The 19,199-nt window shown below is 51.5% G+C and overlaps 1 protein-coding gene across 1 annotated transcript in view; it reads right to left on the reverse strand.

Moving 5' to 3' along the window:
* Positions 1–10,138: 10,138 nt before the first annotated feature.
* The window catches only part of Itgb2 (integrin subunit beta 2), a 28,305-nt gene continuing 19,244 nt past the window's right edge, over positions 10,139–19,199 (reverse strand). Inside the window, exons 9-16 of the mRNA XM_075979858.1 lie at positions 17,387–17,476; positions 15,873–16,013; positions 15,220–15,407; positions 13,512–13,756; positions 12,861–13,086; positions 12,034–12,236; positions 11,012–11,178; positions 10,139–10,639 (exon numbers count right to left, since the gene is read on the reverse strand). Coding sequence (XP_075835973.1) covers positions 10,577–10,639; positions 11,012–11,178; positions 12,034–12,236; positions 12,861–13,086; positions 13,512–13,756; positions 15,220–15,407; positions 15,873–16,013; positions 17,387–17,476 — 1,323 coding nt within the window. The 3' untranslated portion in view covers positions 10,139–10,576. The remainder of the gene's footprint in view (positions 10,640–11,011; positions 11,179–12,033; positions 12,237–12,860; positions 13,087–13,511; positions 13,757–15,219; positions 15,408–15,872; positions 16,014–17,386; positions 17,477–19,199) is intronic.

Consider the following 19,199-nt stretch of genomic DNA (forward strand, 5'->3'; position numbering starts at 1 on the left):
ACCCGAGGGGCGGGGCCTGCGAGTGCGCAGCCGCAGGCTCCGGCTCGCTCCGCCCCCTCGCCCTTACGCCCGCCTCCGGGCGCTGCTGAGGCAGCTTAGTGCGCCTGCGCGTCGACAGAAACAGCTGCGAGGGGTTTTAACGGAGAGTCAGACCCGCGCTTGCCCAGTAGACGGCCGGGGCTGTCCTTTGCTTGCTAGAGCGCCTGCGCGGCAAGGGAGCCTTAGCGTCGGAGGCAGGTTCTGAGGCTCAGATGCTCTGCTCCACATAGATCCATTGGGGACAGTGAGAGACCTAGGACCGCCGAGGGGCTCTGAGCATGACCGCAAAGCGGTGTGGCCTGGGCCGGTGGCCTCAAGTACAGTCAAGCCCCTTTGATTAGGGGCCGCTGGTAGCAGCGATTGCGGGTGGTGCCTGTTCTGTAAACCTCGACCACCCGACCCATCCTCAGTAGGGCCTCCTGCCAGCCCTGGGGATTGTTTCCCAGGGCCGCGTGGGTGTCCACAGCACAGGTTTTGAGGCTTGATTCACTTCTGTACATTCAAACGGCATCCAAGCTGTCTCAAACTTGTCATGGAAAGGCGTTTAAATTCCTGAGAGAGGGCTGAAGATGAAGCTGACTTAGGTAGTAGGATTGCCTGCCTAGCACAAGGCCCGTAGTTCCATCCTCAGAACCTCACAAACCCGTCGTGATAGAGCACACCGGTCACAGCAGCACTTGGGAGGTGGAGTCAAGAAAATCAGAAGCTCAAGGTCCTCCTCAGCCGATAAGACCCTGGCTCAAAGGGAACAAAACAGTCCTGATTCACAGTGATTGAAGAACATGAACTTGGAGATACAGGAGCTTTGAGTAGCAGGGTAGTTTCTCTGTGTGAACCAGGGACCTAGCGTTAGGGCCACCAAAATCAGTGTGGGACAGTGGCTCCCAATTTTCTTGGCTTACTAGAGACCCCGACAATTGTAGGAGTAAGCAAAATAGGATACAAGCTTGTATCTACTAAATTTTTACTTTTTTTTTTTCTTCAAGATAGGGTTTCTCTTTGTAACAGCACTAGCTATCCCGGAGCTAGCTCTGTAGACCAGGCTGGCCTTGAACTCACAGAGATCATCCACTTGCTTCTGCCTCCCGAATGCTGGAATTAAAGGCGTGCACTACCACCGCCCCACTGTGTCTTGTAGTTTTATGTCAACTTGAATACAAGCTCGAGTCATCTGAGAGGAAGAGAGCCTCAAATGAGAAAATGCCTAAGAGTGGGCTGTAGGAGGTCAGCCTGTAGGGCATTTTCTTAGTAATTGATGGAGAGTCCAGCTCATAGGCTGGTAGTCCTGGGTTCTGTAATAAAGCAGGCTAAATGAGCCTCGAGGAACAAGGCAGTAAGCGGCATGAGTTCCTGTCCTGACTGCTTTCCATGATGCACTGTTCTATGAAACTGAGAGGGAAATAAACCATTTCCTCCCCAAGTTGCTTGTGTTCATGGTGTTTCATCGCAGCAGCAGAACAGTAAGGACAGTTTATTAAGAGATATAAGGAAACAGCAGAGAAGCTCCCGAGAGTGGGGCGGGCTCCCAAGAGATAAAAAAACAACAGAACTTGGTGGACAGATGCCCCATCTCCTAAGAAGGAGCAGTCACTTCCAGGTAACCAGCTTGTCCCCTGCAGCAGCCAGGGCTTCTTAAACATCACCTTGAAGGACCAGAACCAAAACAACGAACAACCAGACCACAGTGGGACCAAGATTATTTCATTTTGCAACTCCCTTGCCCTGCTCCACTCCCCCTCCAGTAAAGCAAAGCTAATGTCAGTGCCCCAAACATGGACTTGGGGGGGGTCATGAATCCCTTTATGCTGGCACCTTCCTCTTGCCAGCACTGATCTCATCAACTGGAGTAATGGATTGGACGTTCTCATCCACTGAACCAGCTCTGCAGCCCGTGTCACATACCCTGCGGCCACAGTCTGAAGTGCCTGTGGACAGGTGTTAAGAAGAGAAGACGACGATGATAGCAGGGAAGTAGGTGGAGAGATGGCTCAGTGGTTAAGAGCTCTGGCTGCTCTTCCAGAGTTCAATTCCCAGCACCCACATGGTGGCTCACATCCCTCATATAACATGATCCCCTCTTCTGATATGCGGGGGCACATGCGGAGCACTCATATATAAAATATGAGTAAGGAAACTATTTTTTAAAAGAATTTTTTTTAAATGTTCAACTATATTATGATAGCAGCTCCAGGAGTAGCTGGCAGTTGGCGCTTCTCCCAGGCCCCCACCCCGGCGCTATTTAGATGATGGAAGAAGAATGGATGTGTCTATATGCTCCATGTTCAAGGCAGCGGCACATCGCCTACACTGAGATAGTTGAGGCAAGGAGCTAGATATGGAGTAGCCAAGTGTGCTGGATAGTTTTTGCAAGCGGCCACAAACTAGAGTCATATTAGCAGGAGGAAAGTCAAGTAAGGAATTGACTCCATTGGATGGGTCTGGGAGTTGTAGGCCCTTATTTCTATATGGTGTGGCAGTTGGGCTCTAAAGCCATAGGCCCCACCAGCAAATGGTCAAGTAGCCTACCAGACAGGGCATTGCAACCTAACAAAAGGTCAGGATGTTGTTGCTCCTTTGTAATTTGGAGGATGCCTGATAGAAATGCTAATTCAAACCTATGTGACAGCTCGCATACACAGCAGACAGGTAGCTGTGGATGGGACTGAAAGCCATTCACCTGGTTACCTAGGAGACAGAATGCTAATGTATTTCCCCTAAGTTCAGTTTTGGTATAAAGACTGTTTGGAGAATAAACGAGAAAAATTCTTCAGGATGTGAACTCAGGACTTCATGAGGGACCACTGAGAATCTCCCTCCCGATAAAGTCGTGTGAGTTGTGTCTTTATTCCCGTGCCTCCACGCCGATCCAGAGAGATAGTTTATGTTGTGGTCTGGTCTAGAGAAATAATTGAGGGTCCGAGCTAGCATCGGACCCCGACAGTGAGTATGTCTCTGAAACATTTTATTGATTCATGATCGATGTGGGAGGGCCGTCTCTGGGCAGGTGGTGCTGGATTATAGAAGAAAGCAAGCTGAGCCAGGGTCTAAGCAGTGAGTCTCTGAGATTCTGTCTCAATTCCTGCCTGGAGCTCCTGTCCTGGCTTCCCTAAATGATGGATTGTGGTGTGGAAGGGTAAGCCAAGTTAAATTCTTTCCTTCCATAGTTGGTTTAGCCAGTGTTCTATCATAGCATCAAAGAGGCTAACGAGGGCTGGAGAGATGGCTCAGTGGTTAAGAACACTGCCTGCTCCTCCAAAGGTCCTGAGTTCAATTCCCAGCAACCACATGGTGGCTCACAACCATCTGTAATGAGATCTGGTGGCCTCTTCAGGCATACATGTAGACAGAATATTGTATACATAATAAATAAATAAATTAATTAATTAAAAAAAAAGAGGCTAACGAACACACCAAGGAAACGGCAGCTGTCTTTAAATACCCTGTTAGAGTTAAGCACTTTTCTTTCTACTGTGTCAAAACCTCAGACCCTAGGGGGGGTCATCCCAGTCATGTACCCTGTGGAAGGCCTGCATCCTCGGGAGATCCTGGTTTGGTTAGCATGGAATCATGTACCCTGTGGAAGGTCTGCATCCTCAGGAGATCCTGGCTTGGTTACCATGGAATCATGTACCCTGTGGAAGGTCTGCATCCTCAGGAGATCCTGGCTTGGTTAGTATGGTATCATGCACCCTGTGGAAGGTCTGCATCCTCAGGAGATCCTGGCTTGGTTAGCATGGTATCATGCACCCTGTGGAAGGCCTGCATCCTCAGGAGATCCTGGCTTGGTTACCATGGAATCATGCACCCTGTGGAAGGCTTGCATCCTCAGGAGATCCTGGCTTGGTTAGCATGGTATCATGTACCCTGTGGAAGGTCTGTATCCTCAGGAGATCCTGGCTGGTTACCATGGCACCCTGTGACTATGCTACCACCCTCATGAATAGACATAAGCCTCATGCACAATGACCAACCCAAGGTCCTTCACTGCTGCCGTTTCTCAGGTTTGCCAGCTTCTGCCATCTTTGAAGTATACTATTCAACTATTGGATAAATACATCTGACTTGCTATGGTCCCATCTGCATCTGTTGCTCCTCAAGGCCACTTGATTGATTGGAATTGGCAATCTTGGAGAATTGGAATGTTGCAGACCCAGAGCCGAATTTTCATGGCCTCTCTTAGTTTCCTTACTAGCCAATCATTGCCCACCTCTCACCTAATATCTTTTTTTAAATGTTTTTTTTCTAGACAGGGTTTCTCTGTGTGGCCCTGGCTGTCCTGGAACTCACTTTGTAGACCAGGCTGGCCTCTGACTCACAGAGATTCACCTGCCTCTGCTTCCTGAGTGCTGGGATTAAAGGTGCTCTCCATCACTGCCTGGCTCTGACTTAATCTTTTTTACTATCAGGTGCAATCTCTGGAATGCATTCACAGCAGACTACTATCTTCCACCAAACCCAAATTTTATAATGCCATGGATAACATCTGAGAACTATAGCAAGAGACTTTCCTGCTTTGTTGTAACCCAGCTATCTGATGTCTCCTCTAATATTAAAGATTTGAAAAGTGCCTTGATATATGACTTTGTTTTGTTCTGTAACTGTAAGGACTTTATTGAACTGTATACACATTTGAAGCATGTTATTCAGGACAACCTGTGTCTATGTTCCTAAGCTATGGTCATTCATAATGGGCTCAAGAATAAACTGTCTCATTCCCTTTGAAGTCTGCATTTTGAGTCACCATGAAGCCATGAATGGTGTGGAAAGTTCTTCTGTCTATGTGTTGCTTTTATTGGTTAATGAATAAAGAAACTGCTTTAGGCCTATAGCAGGGCAGAAGAGAGCTTAGTGGTGGGGGGAGGCGGGGGGGGGAAGCTAATTGAATGCTAGGAGAAAGAAGGTGGAGTCAGGAGACGCCATGAAGCCGCTGCCAGAGACAGACATGATGGAATCTTGCCTGTAGGCCACGAGCCTCATGGTAAAATAGAAAATAATAGAAATGGCTTAATTCTAGATGTAAGACTTAGCCAATAAAAAACTAGAGCTAATAGGCCAAGCAGTGATTTAATTAATAAAGTTTCTGAGTGATTATTTTGGGTCTGAGTAGCCAGGAACGAACGAGCGGCCTCCTACTATGCATGAGTTCAAGTCCCGGCTCCTCCCCTTCCCACCGCCAAGACCTCTACCAAAGTTTCAAAGCTCCAGTGGCCACTGCAAACAAACACCAGAACAGAACCAGGTGCCCTGGGTCAGATGATTAGAGCCCAGGGTCAGTGTCCCAAACCTGAGCCAACTCAGTGCCTGGCACAGCCTTCACAAGAAGCCTGTCCTGGACACATTTGCTCAAGGACAAGGTCACCAGTGTGTTGGTAAGCTAGGGAACACTTCCACCTGGTGCAGGATAAAGTCTTCTGGATCATGGACACCTGCCAACTAAAATCTGGTTTCATCTGCTATTGTGTCCCATCCCATGGCTAGCCCCATTTCATAGAGCCAATAATAATATTTTTTTCCTCCTAGCCACCTGCCTTCACATCTCCCTCAAAAAGCAGCTGCCTGAGGACTATAGCAAACCAGATGCTGCCCCAACCACACCTTTCGCTGGGCGTGAGCGAGCCAACTTCCAGCTCTCCCCTCTCCCATGTCATCCCATACCTGGAGGAGGTAGCCAGACTTGAGTCTACACCCCTTTTTCCAAAAAGAGCCTAAAATGTTGGTCATAATTATCACCTCAACTTCCTGTCACCCCTATATCCAAAGAATCTGAAATGTAGAGTTAAGTTGGGAGTCTCAGCCCAGCCCCTGGCATCCAGCCCAGCCCCGTGGCCTGGGAGTTGCCTCGGTCTGGACTCCAAATCCCAGCATGCCACACTCCTACAAGGTGTTTTAAGTGGGCGCCCGGAGGAGAGACACGTGGTCCCAGGTTTTGCTGCTCCCTGGTTTTCATGGGGTATGTGTTAGGAACAATCCTAAGGTGAACCGCTCCGCCAGCGCAAAGAAACCCAATCAGATCAAATTAAGCCAAACTAAAATGCCCATGTTTTATTAAATGCAGCACTTTCGGGTAGTCAAGAGCATGACAGGGGAGACAGAAAACCGGGGAGCAGCCCAGCAGTTATGGGAATTCCACAGCCACACATCAGAGCTTCTGATACCTGAGTCACCTGCTGGGGATTTTCAGTTTTATTTGGTAGTATCTGTGTGACTGGGTTCTCACCAGTGTGAGGACATGTCTCAATTAGCCACAGAATTCCATCCTGACAGCGTGAAAAGCGTGGGAGCTTCCTCCTGGGTCACACAGCACATTTGTCAGCAGGGGCTCCATCGGGGTGCTTGCTCGAGGGGTTGGGACTTGGAACTCCTGGAGGGGAGATGGCAAGGTGCAGGTGTGTGTGTGTGTGTGTGTGTGTGTGTGTCTGTGTGTGTGTGTGTCTGTGTCTGTGTGTCTGTCTGTCTGTGGGAGACAGGTCAGCAGATCACGGGGGCCAGGGAGGGGCCATGCCTGGGGACAAAGCCCATTTTCCACGGTTGGACTTAGCAAAGATGAAGAACGAGTTACTCTGGAATGCGGGATGGTCTTAATGGCCCTGTGAGAGGATGTTTACTCCACTGGTTTGGGACCTGCTTCATGCTATGGAGGCCTCTCAGGCCTCAGAATTCAGAAAACTAACTTCCTATCTGTTAGGTATTAGGTCCTCAGTTACTGGGCTCCTTTGCTGCCAATGCAATAAGCCAGATCAAACCAAATTAATAAATCCAGTCTTAATAAACAGGGCAATGCAAAGCAGAGCAGCCCTGAGTGATGCTCAGGAAGGCAGGAAAGAGAACACATAGCACACGTGGCAGATTTCAAATACACTTATTCAGTCTGTTCCTCTGGCTCTAACAAAATACCTAAAGCTGAGCAATTTATCTGTGACACAAACCTAGTGCCAGAGGCTGGGAATCAAGGCATCAGCGGATCTGGTGACTGCTGAGGATTAGCTCAGACAACTCCTTGTCTCTCACAAGCTTCCTCACTTCTAATTTCACACTGAGGTCCTTTCACCTCTCAAAGACCCTACTCCCTACCTCTATTATCTTTGGAATAAATTCCAACAGGTGAAGTGGGGAGAGACATTAACATTCACACAGCACCGTGGTGTAGTGATAATTTGTTTGTGATCTTACAAATAAAGCTTGCCCGAAGATCAGAGTGCAGAGCTAAGCCACCAGGCAGTGGTGGCACACACCTTTAATCCCAGGTCTTGGGAGCCAGAGGCAGACAGGTCTCTGTGAGTTCAAGGCCACCCTAGGCTGTGTGCATAAAAGAGAAACAGAGCTCACACAAAGGTGATCCCAGCACTTGGGACCACATGCTTTTAATCCCAGCGCTAAGAAGGTGGAAACAGGGGTAATATGGCTGGGTAGAGAGAGGAATATAAGGCGGGAGGAGACGGGAGCTCAGTGCAATCTGAGGATTCACAGAGACGGATGCAGCGTGAGGTTTTGTAGAGACAGCAGCAGTCTGAGGATTCATAGGCACAGGATCGCCCCTTTGGTCTGAGCACTGGCAGAGGTAAGAACTCTATTGCTGGCTCCTTTGCTTTGCTGATCCATCAGCTTTCACCTATCTGACCCCGAGTTTTATTTATTAAGTCCAATCAGAATCCGTCCTACATTATAGGATGAGTCTCAGGCAAGAAGTGATGCTCAAAGGTGGCCAGATGCTGGGAACCGCCAGGTAGAATGGAGAAGGCAAAGACTGGCCACCTACCCATACTCACAACATGGTGGGAAGCAAGGCAATAAGCCCCAAAGAGGAGGATTGGTGCCTTGACTGAGGTAGGACTCCCTACGAAGGAGTGGTCATTGTCCAGGAAAATCTCAAGGCCTCTTGGGACAAATGTCCAGGCTCACTGTTGCTACCAGGGCAGCTCCCATGGGACTGGCAAGGGACTCCCAGGGACTGGCAAGGGACTTCCTCTGGCCATGGCGGCAAACATTTCCACCGGACAGTAGACAGCAAGCACCGCCAGCAGGTGGCACTAGAACAGAGGACCCAGCAGCTGTGCTTGACGCTGGCCCTAATAAACGACAATGCAGGCTACCCTTGCAGGCTGAGTTCTGGTGGGGTCAGAGGAGATCCACTGTGCCATCCACTCTGCCTGACAGGCAGCATTTGCTTTTTGACTGAATAGGTTGTTTAGTCAATAACAGCTTTTTCTGGACTTTGAACAATTATATTCTATTTAAAAAAAGATTTATTTATTATGTATAGTATTCTGCCTGCATGTACACCTGCATGCCAAAACAGGGCACCAGATCTTATTACAGATGGTTGTGAGCCACCGTGTGGTTGCTGGGAATTGAACTCAGGACCTCTGGAAGAGCAACCAGTGCTCTTAACCTTTGAGTCATCTCTCCAGCCCAAACAATTACATTCTTAAGAAAAGATGAAAACAGAATATCTTGTGAAAGTACATTTCGCTGGGTTGGAGAGATGGCTCAGCCGTAAAAGGCTAGGCGCACAACCAAAAATAGAAAATCCATTTCGCATGGGGAAGAGTCTGATACTCAACCCTGCACACTTCACTCTTGTGTGATTATGCAGAATTGAACATGGGGGGAGTGATGAGGTGGGCAAGCTGGTGCCGGTGGGGCTGAAAATCCCGCCAGGCCCTGGTCTGAATGGCAGGGTGCTGGTAGTAGTTAAAATATCAGTAGATTTGGGGCAGTCGTTCAGCCAACAGGAAAACAGCACTGCTCCATCCCCCAAGAGACCCTTGGCCATTTGGTCCCCAATAAACCTTTCTACCTACAGAGTGGTCCAGTCCAGGGGTTTCACTGTCCCCTTGCTTATAGCGTCCTCCCCATGGCTCAGTCTACTGCCACTATGCCATGTCGGTGCCAGAGGTGAGTGAGAGCCCTTGAGGGTTTCTCTGGCTACACCCAGCCCTTCCTACATAAAGGCTTGGGCACAAAAGCTGGGCAGCCATTTATATGGCTGTGTGATATCTTTGGGTATGAGGTGTCCTTCTACAAAAGCTCCTGTATTGGAGCCTTGGTGCTTAGTGAGTGCACTAATTTGGAAGGTCCTGGGAACTCTAGGGGGTAGAGCTTTAGCTGGAAGGTTGGGGGTTGGTCCTCTGCTTTCTGTCTGCTGTTGGGGGAAGCCATTCGTTTGTTCCCGGCTGCCCAGACCATGAAATAATCCAGAAATCTGCATTAATTACAATACTGTTTGGCCAATAGCTTAGGCATATTTCTGGCTAACTCTCACATCCTAAACAAACCCATCTCCATTAATCTGTGTATTGCCACGAGGCTGTGGTTTGCCGGTTAAAGTTTCATTCAGCATCTGTCTCCAGAGGAGCTACATGGCTTCTTGCAACTTCTTTCTCTATATCTATCTATTCCAGCCTGGCTATATTCTGTTAAGCCATTGGCCAAAAGCAGCTTCTTTATTAATCAATGGTAATAAAACATTCACTAACCAATAAAAGCAACACATATGCAGAAGGACTTCCCACACCAGTCTGCCATGAGGTAAGCAGTTTGCATAGCATGCTCCCCCAACAGGATGCTCTTGTGAGAGATGGGGCTAAGCAAGGGAACCACCTTAGACCATGAGGCAAAACAAATATTTCCAGAAAAACTACCTAGTATGTTGGCTCATCACTCTCGGAGACCCAGGAACTCCATGATCACTGAATACAACGTGGATCCATTCACTCATTTAGAACGTGAGTCAGCAGTGACTTCCAGGTCACCCCCAAAAACAGCTCACAAGAAAGAAACTTCTTACCCAACCCTGGTTGTGTTCTGGCCACCACCCTATCTCCTGTACTAAACCTGACAGACAGAAGTTGGGAGGAGGAAAGGGGAGGATGCCGTTTCTGTCACCTGACACCTGTTGCGCAGCCATCTAGGATTTAGCACTGGGTCTGGGAGGGCTCCATATATACAGGTCCACAGGTAGGGAAGAAGAGAACCAAATCTCCCACTCCAAGGCCCAGAATGCACCAGAACTCTCAGGATGTGAACGAACCATTGGCAGGTGGGACAAAACACCCTGGGGCTCAGCCACTTGAGCCTGGAGGACTCCACAAAACCCACATTCTGTGGATAGCATGATGGAAGCTTTATTATTTTTACACACACGATTACACTATAATACGTGGGCTATAGTTTCATACCCATATATAATACAATGGTTGGGGTGTTAACATAAAACAATGGGATGTGGTTTCATATCCTGACAAAGTTAAATATAAATAAGTCCATGCCACCTTTACTAGGCCTGCGGTCTTCCTTTATATAAGGAAGTGTGTGCGGAACCTGGGGACATCCTTAAGGCTCTGTGGTGACAAGACTGTGCCCGTGAGAGGATGGGTTTGTGGCAAGCCTTCCGGCTTTGACGTAAAAGGTGGGGAGAAACAGAGTGGGCCTTTGGATCCTTGGCAGTGCTGTGGTGAGCTGTAAGCCACGTCACGATTGCAGAGGGGAGGAGGCGTGGTCTCAGAGTCGCATGTGGTTGATCCTGGAAGCTCGCGCCCTAGCTTTCGGCAAACTTAGGGTTCATGACAGTAGTGGTAGCACTCTTGAAGAGGGGGTTGTCCTAGGGAGGAACCAAACATGCTCTTGTCAGCACAGGGAGTGTATCAAGACTCTAAGAAGCCACCAGCCAGATCAGTAGAGGTCACTCTGAGGAACCAACTAAGACAAGGAGCCTTCCTAGGGCCTGAGGCTCAGGCTAAGCCTGCTCACCGCAACACTGGGAGCCTGCAGTCTAAGCTGCTGGGGTAAGGGATGTGTCATTACTCCAGGACAGCCATAGTCCCGCAGTGAGAGTAAGAGGTGGGAAAGACACTCTCTGTGGGTCTCCCACGCTCAGCTGGGATAGAGAATGTACCAATTGCTCCCCGTGGGAGGTCAAAGAGGAAAGGGAGTATGCATGTGTCATGCGGGTCCCCTGAGCAAGGCCACTCACATTGTTCCACTGGGACTTGAGCTTCTCCTTCTCAAAGCGCCTGTACTCCCTGAGGTCAGTCAGGTGGGTCAGGGCCTTCCAGATGATCAGGAGGAGGACACCAATCAGCACGACCAGCAACACGGTGCCCCCTACGATGGCAGCCACATTGGGGCCTTCCACACATTCTAAGGAGGAAGCACACAACCCAAAATGTCAGCCCCTCCCTATGGCGGCCAGTGTTCTGAGGGCTCACCCTCTGCGCATCTCACGAGTAGAGGACGGAATTTAGCCTCACCCCTACCAGAAATGAGACCAGACCCCGTGCTCCCAAATGATACACAAAGGCCACTTGGCCTGGCCCTTGTTCACAGAAAAGGAGGTCAGGCCAGGGGCCAACATGAGGAAAGCCCAGGCGACCTCTCACTGCCGGCTACAGCCTCACACTGTGCTGGGTGCGTGTCTGGAGTAGAGCCAAGGTGTCCCCCTTCCCTTCAGCGTGAACCTAGAGACCAGGTCAGAATCTCCAAGTTCACAGGTGTGACTGGGCCTGGCAAAGACCAGAGGCAAGTGGAGGGAGGGGGATCAGTGTTTGGGGGGGGGGTCACTTCCACTGCCCTACAGCTCTCCGTGGGGGTTTCTGAGGAAGCAACAGACACCATCTCTCAGGATCGTCCCATCAAATGGGAGATGCTCTGGCTGGACAGTGTGGTCCTGAAATGGCATCACACCCAACACATGTTGGAACCACCGCCAGGAAACGCCACCTGCTATTCCTCTCACGCAGGGCCCGGGAAGGAGAGCAGAGTGAAAGAGAGGCCGTAGGACAAGAAAAGGGGATGGCGGGCAGCCTGTCCCGCAATGCTGCCCTGTGCAGGTATCCTGGGTGGCTCTCCTCCTGCTACTGGGCCTGACCTGCATCCGCAGAGGAGGGACATATTCTCTGCGGTCCTCTCGCTGCAGAGACCTCGCGGTCAGAGTTCTTGTCACCGCGTTCAACCTAGACGGGATCATGTCCTGTCCCAGGCAGCGCTCAGCCTCACCTCGGTTGTCCTCCACGTGGATGTCGTAAATGTCCTTGCCATCCTTCTGCTGCATGGTGTAGGTCATCCAGCAGCCCTCCGAGTCCCGCTCCTTGCAGAGTTTTCCCTTCAAAGGGGTGAGCTGCAGGGTCACATTGACACACGCCTCACTACAGTTCTTCTCAAAGGGGCCCTTATCGAACTTCCGGCACTCGGCACAAGAGCTGCGGAGGAGTGGGGTGGAGTGGGTGTTGAGAGGGTGTTAGGGCATGAGGTGGGACGTGGCATGTTGATATGCAAGCACGCACAGGTCCGTCGGGGTGCATAGGTGCGCAGAGATGCATGGCTGTGGAAGGGTGCACTGGTGCGTCAAGTTTTGTGAATAATGAAAACACACGTGTGTGCCAGGATGCCCAGGTGTGGGGGGGGTACACTGGTATGTGAGGATGCACGGCTGGACCATGCTGTAGATCTATACAAGGTGGCAGGAATGATTTAGGAAATGCAGGCGTGTCTGATACGTAGCGTGAAAGGAGTCTGGCTGTCTACATACCAGGTAGTCCCAGGCGGAGGGTCTGGGGAGCTCTCAGGTCTCAGTGCCATGTGAGTGATGGGGGATAATATGTTTCTAAGAGGGTCTGGAAGGGTTAGGGAAACCTGGTTCAAAGACTGAAGGGGCCTAAATCCCTTGTGAAGCCAGGACTCCTGCAGGCATGGAAAGAGGTATGTGGTGGCAGGGACACCAGGCTTGCTGAACCCTGCTGAGACCTATGGCACAGTTGTGTCTGGGGGGGGGGGCTTCCGGGTCGTCCAACAGTGAGACCAATATGGGCCATGGGGACACTCACATGTGCTTGGGCTCGCTACAGGGCGAGGGGCAGCCAGGACAATCCTCACACAGCGGTGGCTGGTAACCCGCAATACACTCGCATCTGTTGCAGCGACACCGGCCACGGCCACTACACTCCACCAGCCGGGTATTCAGACAGCCCTCCGTGGACCTGCGGCACTGGCAGGCGGAGCCCTCGAAGCCCTCCTTGCAGCTGCACTGGCCACAGGAGCAGGAGCCCCTCTCTGGAAAACAACCGAGGTCATGGGGACTCATTGCCCTGCAGGTGACTAGGAACAGGGAACCATCCTGCTCCCTAGCCTGATACCGCCTTGCAAGGAGGACTGTTGACTACTTCTAGTTAACCCTCCTCACATGGCTCCAGAGAACCATGGAAGGACATTGGGGCAAAAACGCAGGGACCGGGGATGTCTTCTTGTCCTGCACCTCTAGCAACATGGCCACCATTTAGCCAGACGGGGCCGCCACATTGTATCTGAAAAGCTCTTGGGTCAGAACGGGACTGTCACCTCCATTGCCTTCCCAGGACAATGGTGACCCTTGCAGACACAGAAACAGGCAGGGAAGGCTTGCTAGTCTGCCCACCTGTCTGTCCCCAATGTCCTGATACAACCGGTGCAAATGGCTACCTGTAGCCCCTGGCACTTACGTGGGCCACCGCAGACTTGGCCATCGTATCTTTCACAGTTGACGTTGTCACACTCACAGTACTGCCCGAAGATCACTTTGTTGGGGACGTCACTGGTGTGGCACACACACTGCCCACAGATGCAGTCCCCCAGCCCTGAACACACGATGGAGCTGTTGTCCTTCCGGCAGCTTCCTTCCAGTTCCTGGCTGCTTCGGCCCTGTGTCTGGCACTCACAGTTTTTCCCAATGTAGCCGGATTCACACCTGGTGTAATAGGGGAGGGGTGTGCGCTTAGGTCCTCCCTCAGCATGAAAGCACCTCCTGTCCTACCTGGTCCAGAACTCATCCAAACACCTGTAATGTATGTATGGCACACCACACCTGCTTCCAAAGGTCTCCTGAGCATGTGCCATGTCCTAGGCAAGGAAGTCCCTGTGGGCATATAGGTGACTGTCCCATAAGCATCATACCCTGTGGTGGTTTGAAAGAAAATGCCCCCCAAAGGGAGTGGCACTATTAGGAGGTGTGGCCTTATTGGAGCAGGTATCGTCTTGATGGAGGAAGTGTGTCACTGTGGAGAAGGGCTTGGATGGCTCACATATACATATACATACATGTATACACATACACACACACACATATATGCTGAAGCCACACCCAGTGAGACATATCCCTTCCTGTTGCCCATGGGTCAGGATGTAGAAGTCTCAGCTCCTACTCCAGCATGTCCTCATGTCCTGCCACAATGATAATGGACCGAATCTCTGAACTGTAAGCCACCCAATTCACTGTTTTCCTTTGTAGGAGCTGACGTGGTCCTGGTGTCTCTTCACAGCAGCAGACACACTAACTAGCACAGCACCTCTGGCAGGCGCATCTGGGAGCTTCCTGAGCGTTGTATCCATGGACTGTCCTAAGGAACCAGTTTCTGTCCCTGCTAACCTAGACTTGGAAACGGGGTCTGGTGGGGACATGGCAGCACTACCTCACCACTGAGCTAGGTAAAGAAGAACGTGGGGGACTCTGTACACGGCTCAGTGAGATGAGAGCTTCAGTAGCCGACCCTGACCCATCCCACTGTGTCCTCCTATGGGAGGAAGTCGCAGAATTCACTAACCAATGACCCAATCCTCCAGTCAAGTTAGTTCAGCTTGGAAGAGAAGCCACCTAGGGTTGCACACTCAGGACCAGAGCAAGGTGCCACTGGTCAGGACGCGGCCACCAAAACCACCGCTATCATAGAGTATCTGGGAGGTGGTACACAGCAGTGTGGGCCTGGGGTGTGGGATAGAGCACCCCAAAGATCAGAACCTGGGGAAGCAGTTGGGAGAGGATGACTGACACCCAAGCCTCCAACTACAGCCTCTCTGCTAGGCACACTGCACCCTTCCTCCTCGATTGCATCCTGAACTGAGGCTTGTGTTCACAGGATGACTTTAGGGCCCAGGCTGCCAGGAGTAGCCACCTGGTCCAGTGATACTCTAGCTACATGCCGTTAGCCTGATTGCTCTGAGGTCAGATGGCTAGGATGTGGGAGTACTTGCAGGCCATCTACCTTCTGGGTGAGCTGACCATACCACCTTCAGACACCTGCTTCGTGGGCTGGCAGGCTGCGGGGTGACCCATGCATGCCCGACTCACTATGCTATGGGCTGGCCAAGTCCACCTCATCTGCAGACATCTTCCCCGAGGACTGATGGACCATGGGCCACGTGCACGCTTCTCACCTGCAGATGCCACACTCCATGGAACCTTTGCCTCCACAGAGACCCTTCTCCCGACTCTGGTCCCGGCACTGGCATTCACACTGGGGAAGGACCTTCACGGTCACTGTATCTGTGAAGCCCAGTGCTCGGATGACAAACGACTGCTCCTGGATGCACTCGGAAGCTGTGACCTTTACCTGGAAGGTGACCTATAAGAGAATGGTGGAGTTCCGTTCAGGACTGTGGGTGACCTGGGTAATGGCTCTGCTCTTGTCCCTTTTGCTGAGCCTCTCAGGCATCCCAACCAGATACTTGTCCAGTTGTGCATGTCCAGAAGTTGCCCCCGGAGGGCGCTGTTGTTCCATGCCCGCCAGTCTACCCAGGGCCTCTCTAGAAATTTGCAGGCATTCGTTACATTGATAGGTGCGAACCTGCAGCTGAGACCATGTCCTGGCACCCTCCCTGTAACCTTCCCTGATGTCACATCTGGCCTTCTCGCTGGTGTGTAAAGGGAAAAGAGGCAGGCTTTTGGTCATCAGTGGTCTCCTCCCTCGCTTATCCCTGTGATCTTATTTTGCCTCCCAGCTCTCACTGGGAGTGGGTCACCAAGATCTCCCCAGACCCCTCCAACATGCTGATGCGGGAGCCCCAGGTGCCTCAGCAGGCCAGCTCACCGGGACGTTGATCTGCACACCGTCACAGTCCCCTCGGGGCTTGCCTATGCTTGATGCTCCATTACTGCAGAAAGAGTCGTAGGTAACTTTCAGGGTGTCGGGGAGGGTGCTGTGGTCTAGGAAGACCCTGGAGGAGAGTTTCTGTGGACAGAGAGCAGTCATGCTCAGAGGGGACTTGTCCATCCATCCCTGCGCCCCTGGACATCTCCCTTCTCATACTTCTCCTGCACACCAGCTGATGGCACAAACACCCGCTAGGAGCTCAGTGATTGTGTCAGGATGGGACAGCAGACTGCGGCCATGGGTTTGCTCTGAGACAGGCTACCAGCCGGGGACCAGCATAGGCACAGGCCATGAGCCCTGTGAGGACTATCCCTGCACTGTCTAACCCCAGGGTTAGCAGAGGAGGAACGATAGATTGCTGAGGGGATGTGAGAGACACAAGACACAGACGGAAGGAGAAGGAGAAGGGGTGGCTTTTGGTGAGTGGGCAATGATGGTGTCACCCGAGTCATCCCTGTAAAGACAGAGCTAGACATGAGTGGGCAGCAATTAGGCACGGGAGCCTGCTTGGGGATTCTGGGACTCACAAGGCTGGAGAAGGAAACAGGGTTCCCCAGCCTGGCCCCAGGCTTTGCTCTGCAGCCCCCCACAGTGGTATTGAAGGGCCTTCGACACGGTTGGTGCTGTCAGCCTTCAAGACATTCAGCAACAGGGATGCAGGTCAGAATTTCGGGGACACCTGCCACTGGGAGTAGATTTTTGTGACGGGTCGGGGTCTGGACGGTGTGTTTGGTGCACACTGGTGTTCACCGGGACACTGGGCCTCTGAGGGAAGCAAATCTGAATATACTTAAACAAACTGCCAATCATCAAGGAGGATGATGGATGAGGGGTCAGAATAAGTTTGAGGTCTGGCATATAAGAGGTGTTTTAGGGCTGGAGAGATGGCTCAATGGTTAAGAGCATTGCCTGCTCTTCCAAAGGTCCTGAGTTCAATTCCCAGCAACCACATGGTGGCTCACAACCATCTGTAATGAGGTCTGGTGCCCTCGTCTGGCCTGCAGGCATATAGGCAGACAGAATATTGTAAATAAATATTTTTAAAAAATCTTTAAAACAAAAACAAGAGGCACTCTATCTCAAGGCTCAAGGCCGAAGGCCACAGTGATGATTTCTGGGGTCTCCACACTGTGAGAGGCATCATTCTACCTTCACCAGCCCTCCATTCCCCACTATTCCGTGTCAGCTAGCAGGGAAGAGCCTCAGTAAGAAGGGCCTGCCATTGGTGTTTCAGGAATTAGCAGGCGGGATCTAGGAAGGTCAGTCATGCCCCAAAAGGACCCAAAGCCGTGGGTAGAAGCTGGTACATCTCTCTTTACGCTCCCTTTTGTTCTCCCTGCCACTCCCATCCAGAAGCTATGAGGAGCCCAGTAGGAACCCCAATGTGACAAGGTGACCTCTGCTGACCCACGGCGGCCTTGCCAGCCCACCCGGCTCTGCCGGAGACTCACGTAATAGGCGTTCTTGATGAGCTGCACCACGTTGCTGGAATCATCGGACAGCTCCCCCACCGCCGACTTGGGGATGATCTCTGTGAGCTTCTGTTGATGAGAAAGAAGCTCAAGCTGGCACATGGTGCTACAGGCCCCTCCATAGCCACGAGGCTTGTAATGGATGCCCATGGCCTCCCTTGCTCATGGTTCACATGACATTCTTCCGTAAGTCAATGGTGTGCTGCTGAATGCCAATAACAGATTCTGAGCGCAAACCCCGAGGAGCCAGGCCTGGTGTGTGCGGCAGCCTAAGTCACAGCCTCTCATCCCAGCTGAGGAGCCCAAGCCCTTGGCTGGTCTGGTGTCCTAGGCCTCTCATTCCAGATACTTGGGAGGCTGAGGTAGGGAGATGACAAGCTCAGGGCCTGCCGGGGTTCCTCAGCCAGACTGTCTCAGAAGAGGAAGTGAGGAGAGAGCTGAGGCTGTGGGCCAGCAGCACAGCATTGCTAGCACAGGTTTAATCTCAAATTCGGACAAAGAAAGGGGCAAAAGCCAGATGGTGGCGCACGCTTTTAATTCCAGGGCGTGGGAGGCAGAGGCAGGCGGAAGTCTGTGAGTTCAAGGCCAGCCTGATCTACGAGATAGCCAGGATTCTGTAGAGATACCTTCCCTCAAAAAGAAAGGGGGAGAGAGAGAGAGAGAGAGAGAGAGAGAGAGGGAGAGAGAGAGAGAGAGAGAGAGAGAGAGAGAGAGAGAGAGAGGAAAGGAGGAAGGGAGACAAGGAAAGAAAGAGGAGGAGGGAGAAAGGCCAGCTCCAAAGCCCTGAGTGGAGGTTACACTCCTTGGTGCGAATGTCCCCAGTGGAGACTTCAATCTGATAACATCTGATATCAGCACGCTACACAGACAACAGTACAATGTGGTGAGATCACAGAAAGCGGTGAGCCCTGACTAGTTCAATGGGTTTCAGAGTTCTCATTTAATAGTGACTGTCACCTAACCCAGTGACAAGCAGCTGCAGCGGCACAGGCCTGCTGCCCAGAGGAGCCTTCGAATGACAGACATCCTGCATTTTCCTCACATCTTCCCTAGTGTTGTTCATGGCTATGCTATATTTCATGAGCAGCAACTGGTCATTCGCCTCCTACACACCTTCACAGAGCTGAGGACCAAGCCACCCAGGCTCAGCACCCTTCCTGGAGTCTCTGGAATGAAGTCTGTCCCTTCCAAGAGTCCATCATAGCATCTGCCTTTTTGGACTGCTGCTGTCCTTCACCAACATCACAACAAGGCATCTTCCATCGTGGACCAAAGAGCAGCAACTTTCCAGGAACCCTTCAGTCCTTCCGTGCCAGGCTGGGCATCCAATTTCATTAACTGGGCAACTACCAATCTCTCAGCCTTTTGAGAGGGCAATCAACTACGGTGGTACAATTCAGCTCTTATGGGTTGCAAGACATTCTAATGGATCGCCTTGTACAAATTCTGTCCGTTCGGTTCCTCCAGAGAGCCCTGTCTCATTCAACCATCAAAGCCTAACTGGTGGTGGGCTTGGGACTCAAGTTCCCTGTCTGCGGATTTCTCCCCCATCTCCACGGTGTCTTCTGCAACGCGACCCACGCCACTCATCGTAAGAGTGGGGACCTGCTACAGCTCAGTGAGGAGAGGACAACCCTCGAAGGATCCCGTCATTCTCAGGAGGGGCTGGGGGTCCTGGTCAACTGAGAGATTAACCCTGAAAGGGGAGGGGCCACGGGAGCTTGAGCCCCATCTTGTTCCTAGATTTGCCTTTTCTGTTTCTTATCTCTATTGACTTTACCCCGACACTGTG

This window comes from Microtus pennsylvanicus, chromosome 7, assembly GCF_037038515.1.
Source record: "Microtus pennsylvanicus isolate mMicPen1 chromosome 7, mMicPen1.hap1, whole genome shotgun sequence".
In the NCBI taxonomy this organism is placed as follows: Eukaryota; Metazoa; Chordata; class Mammalia; order Rodentia; family Cricetidae; genus Microtus; species Microtus pennsylvanicus.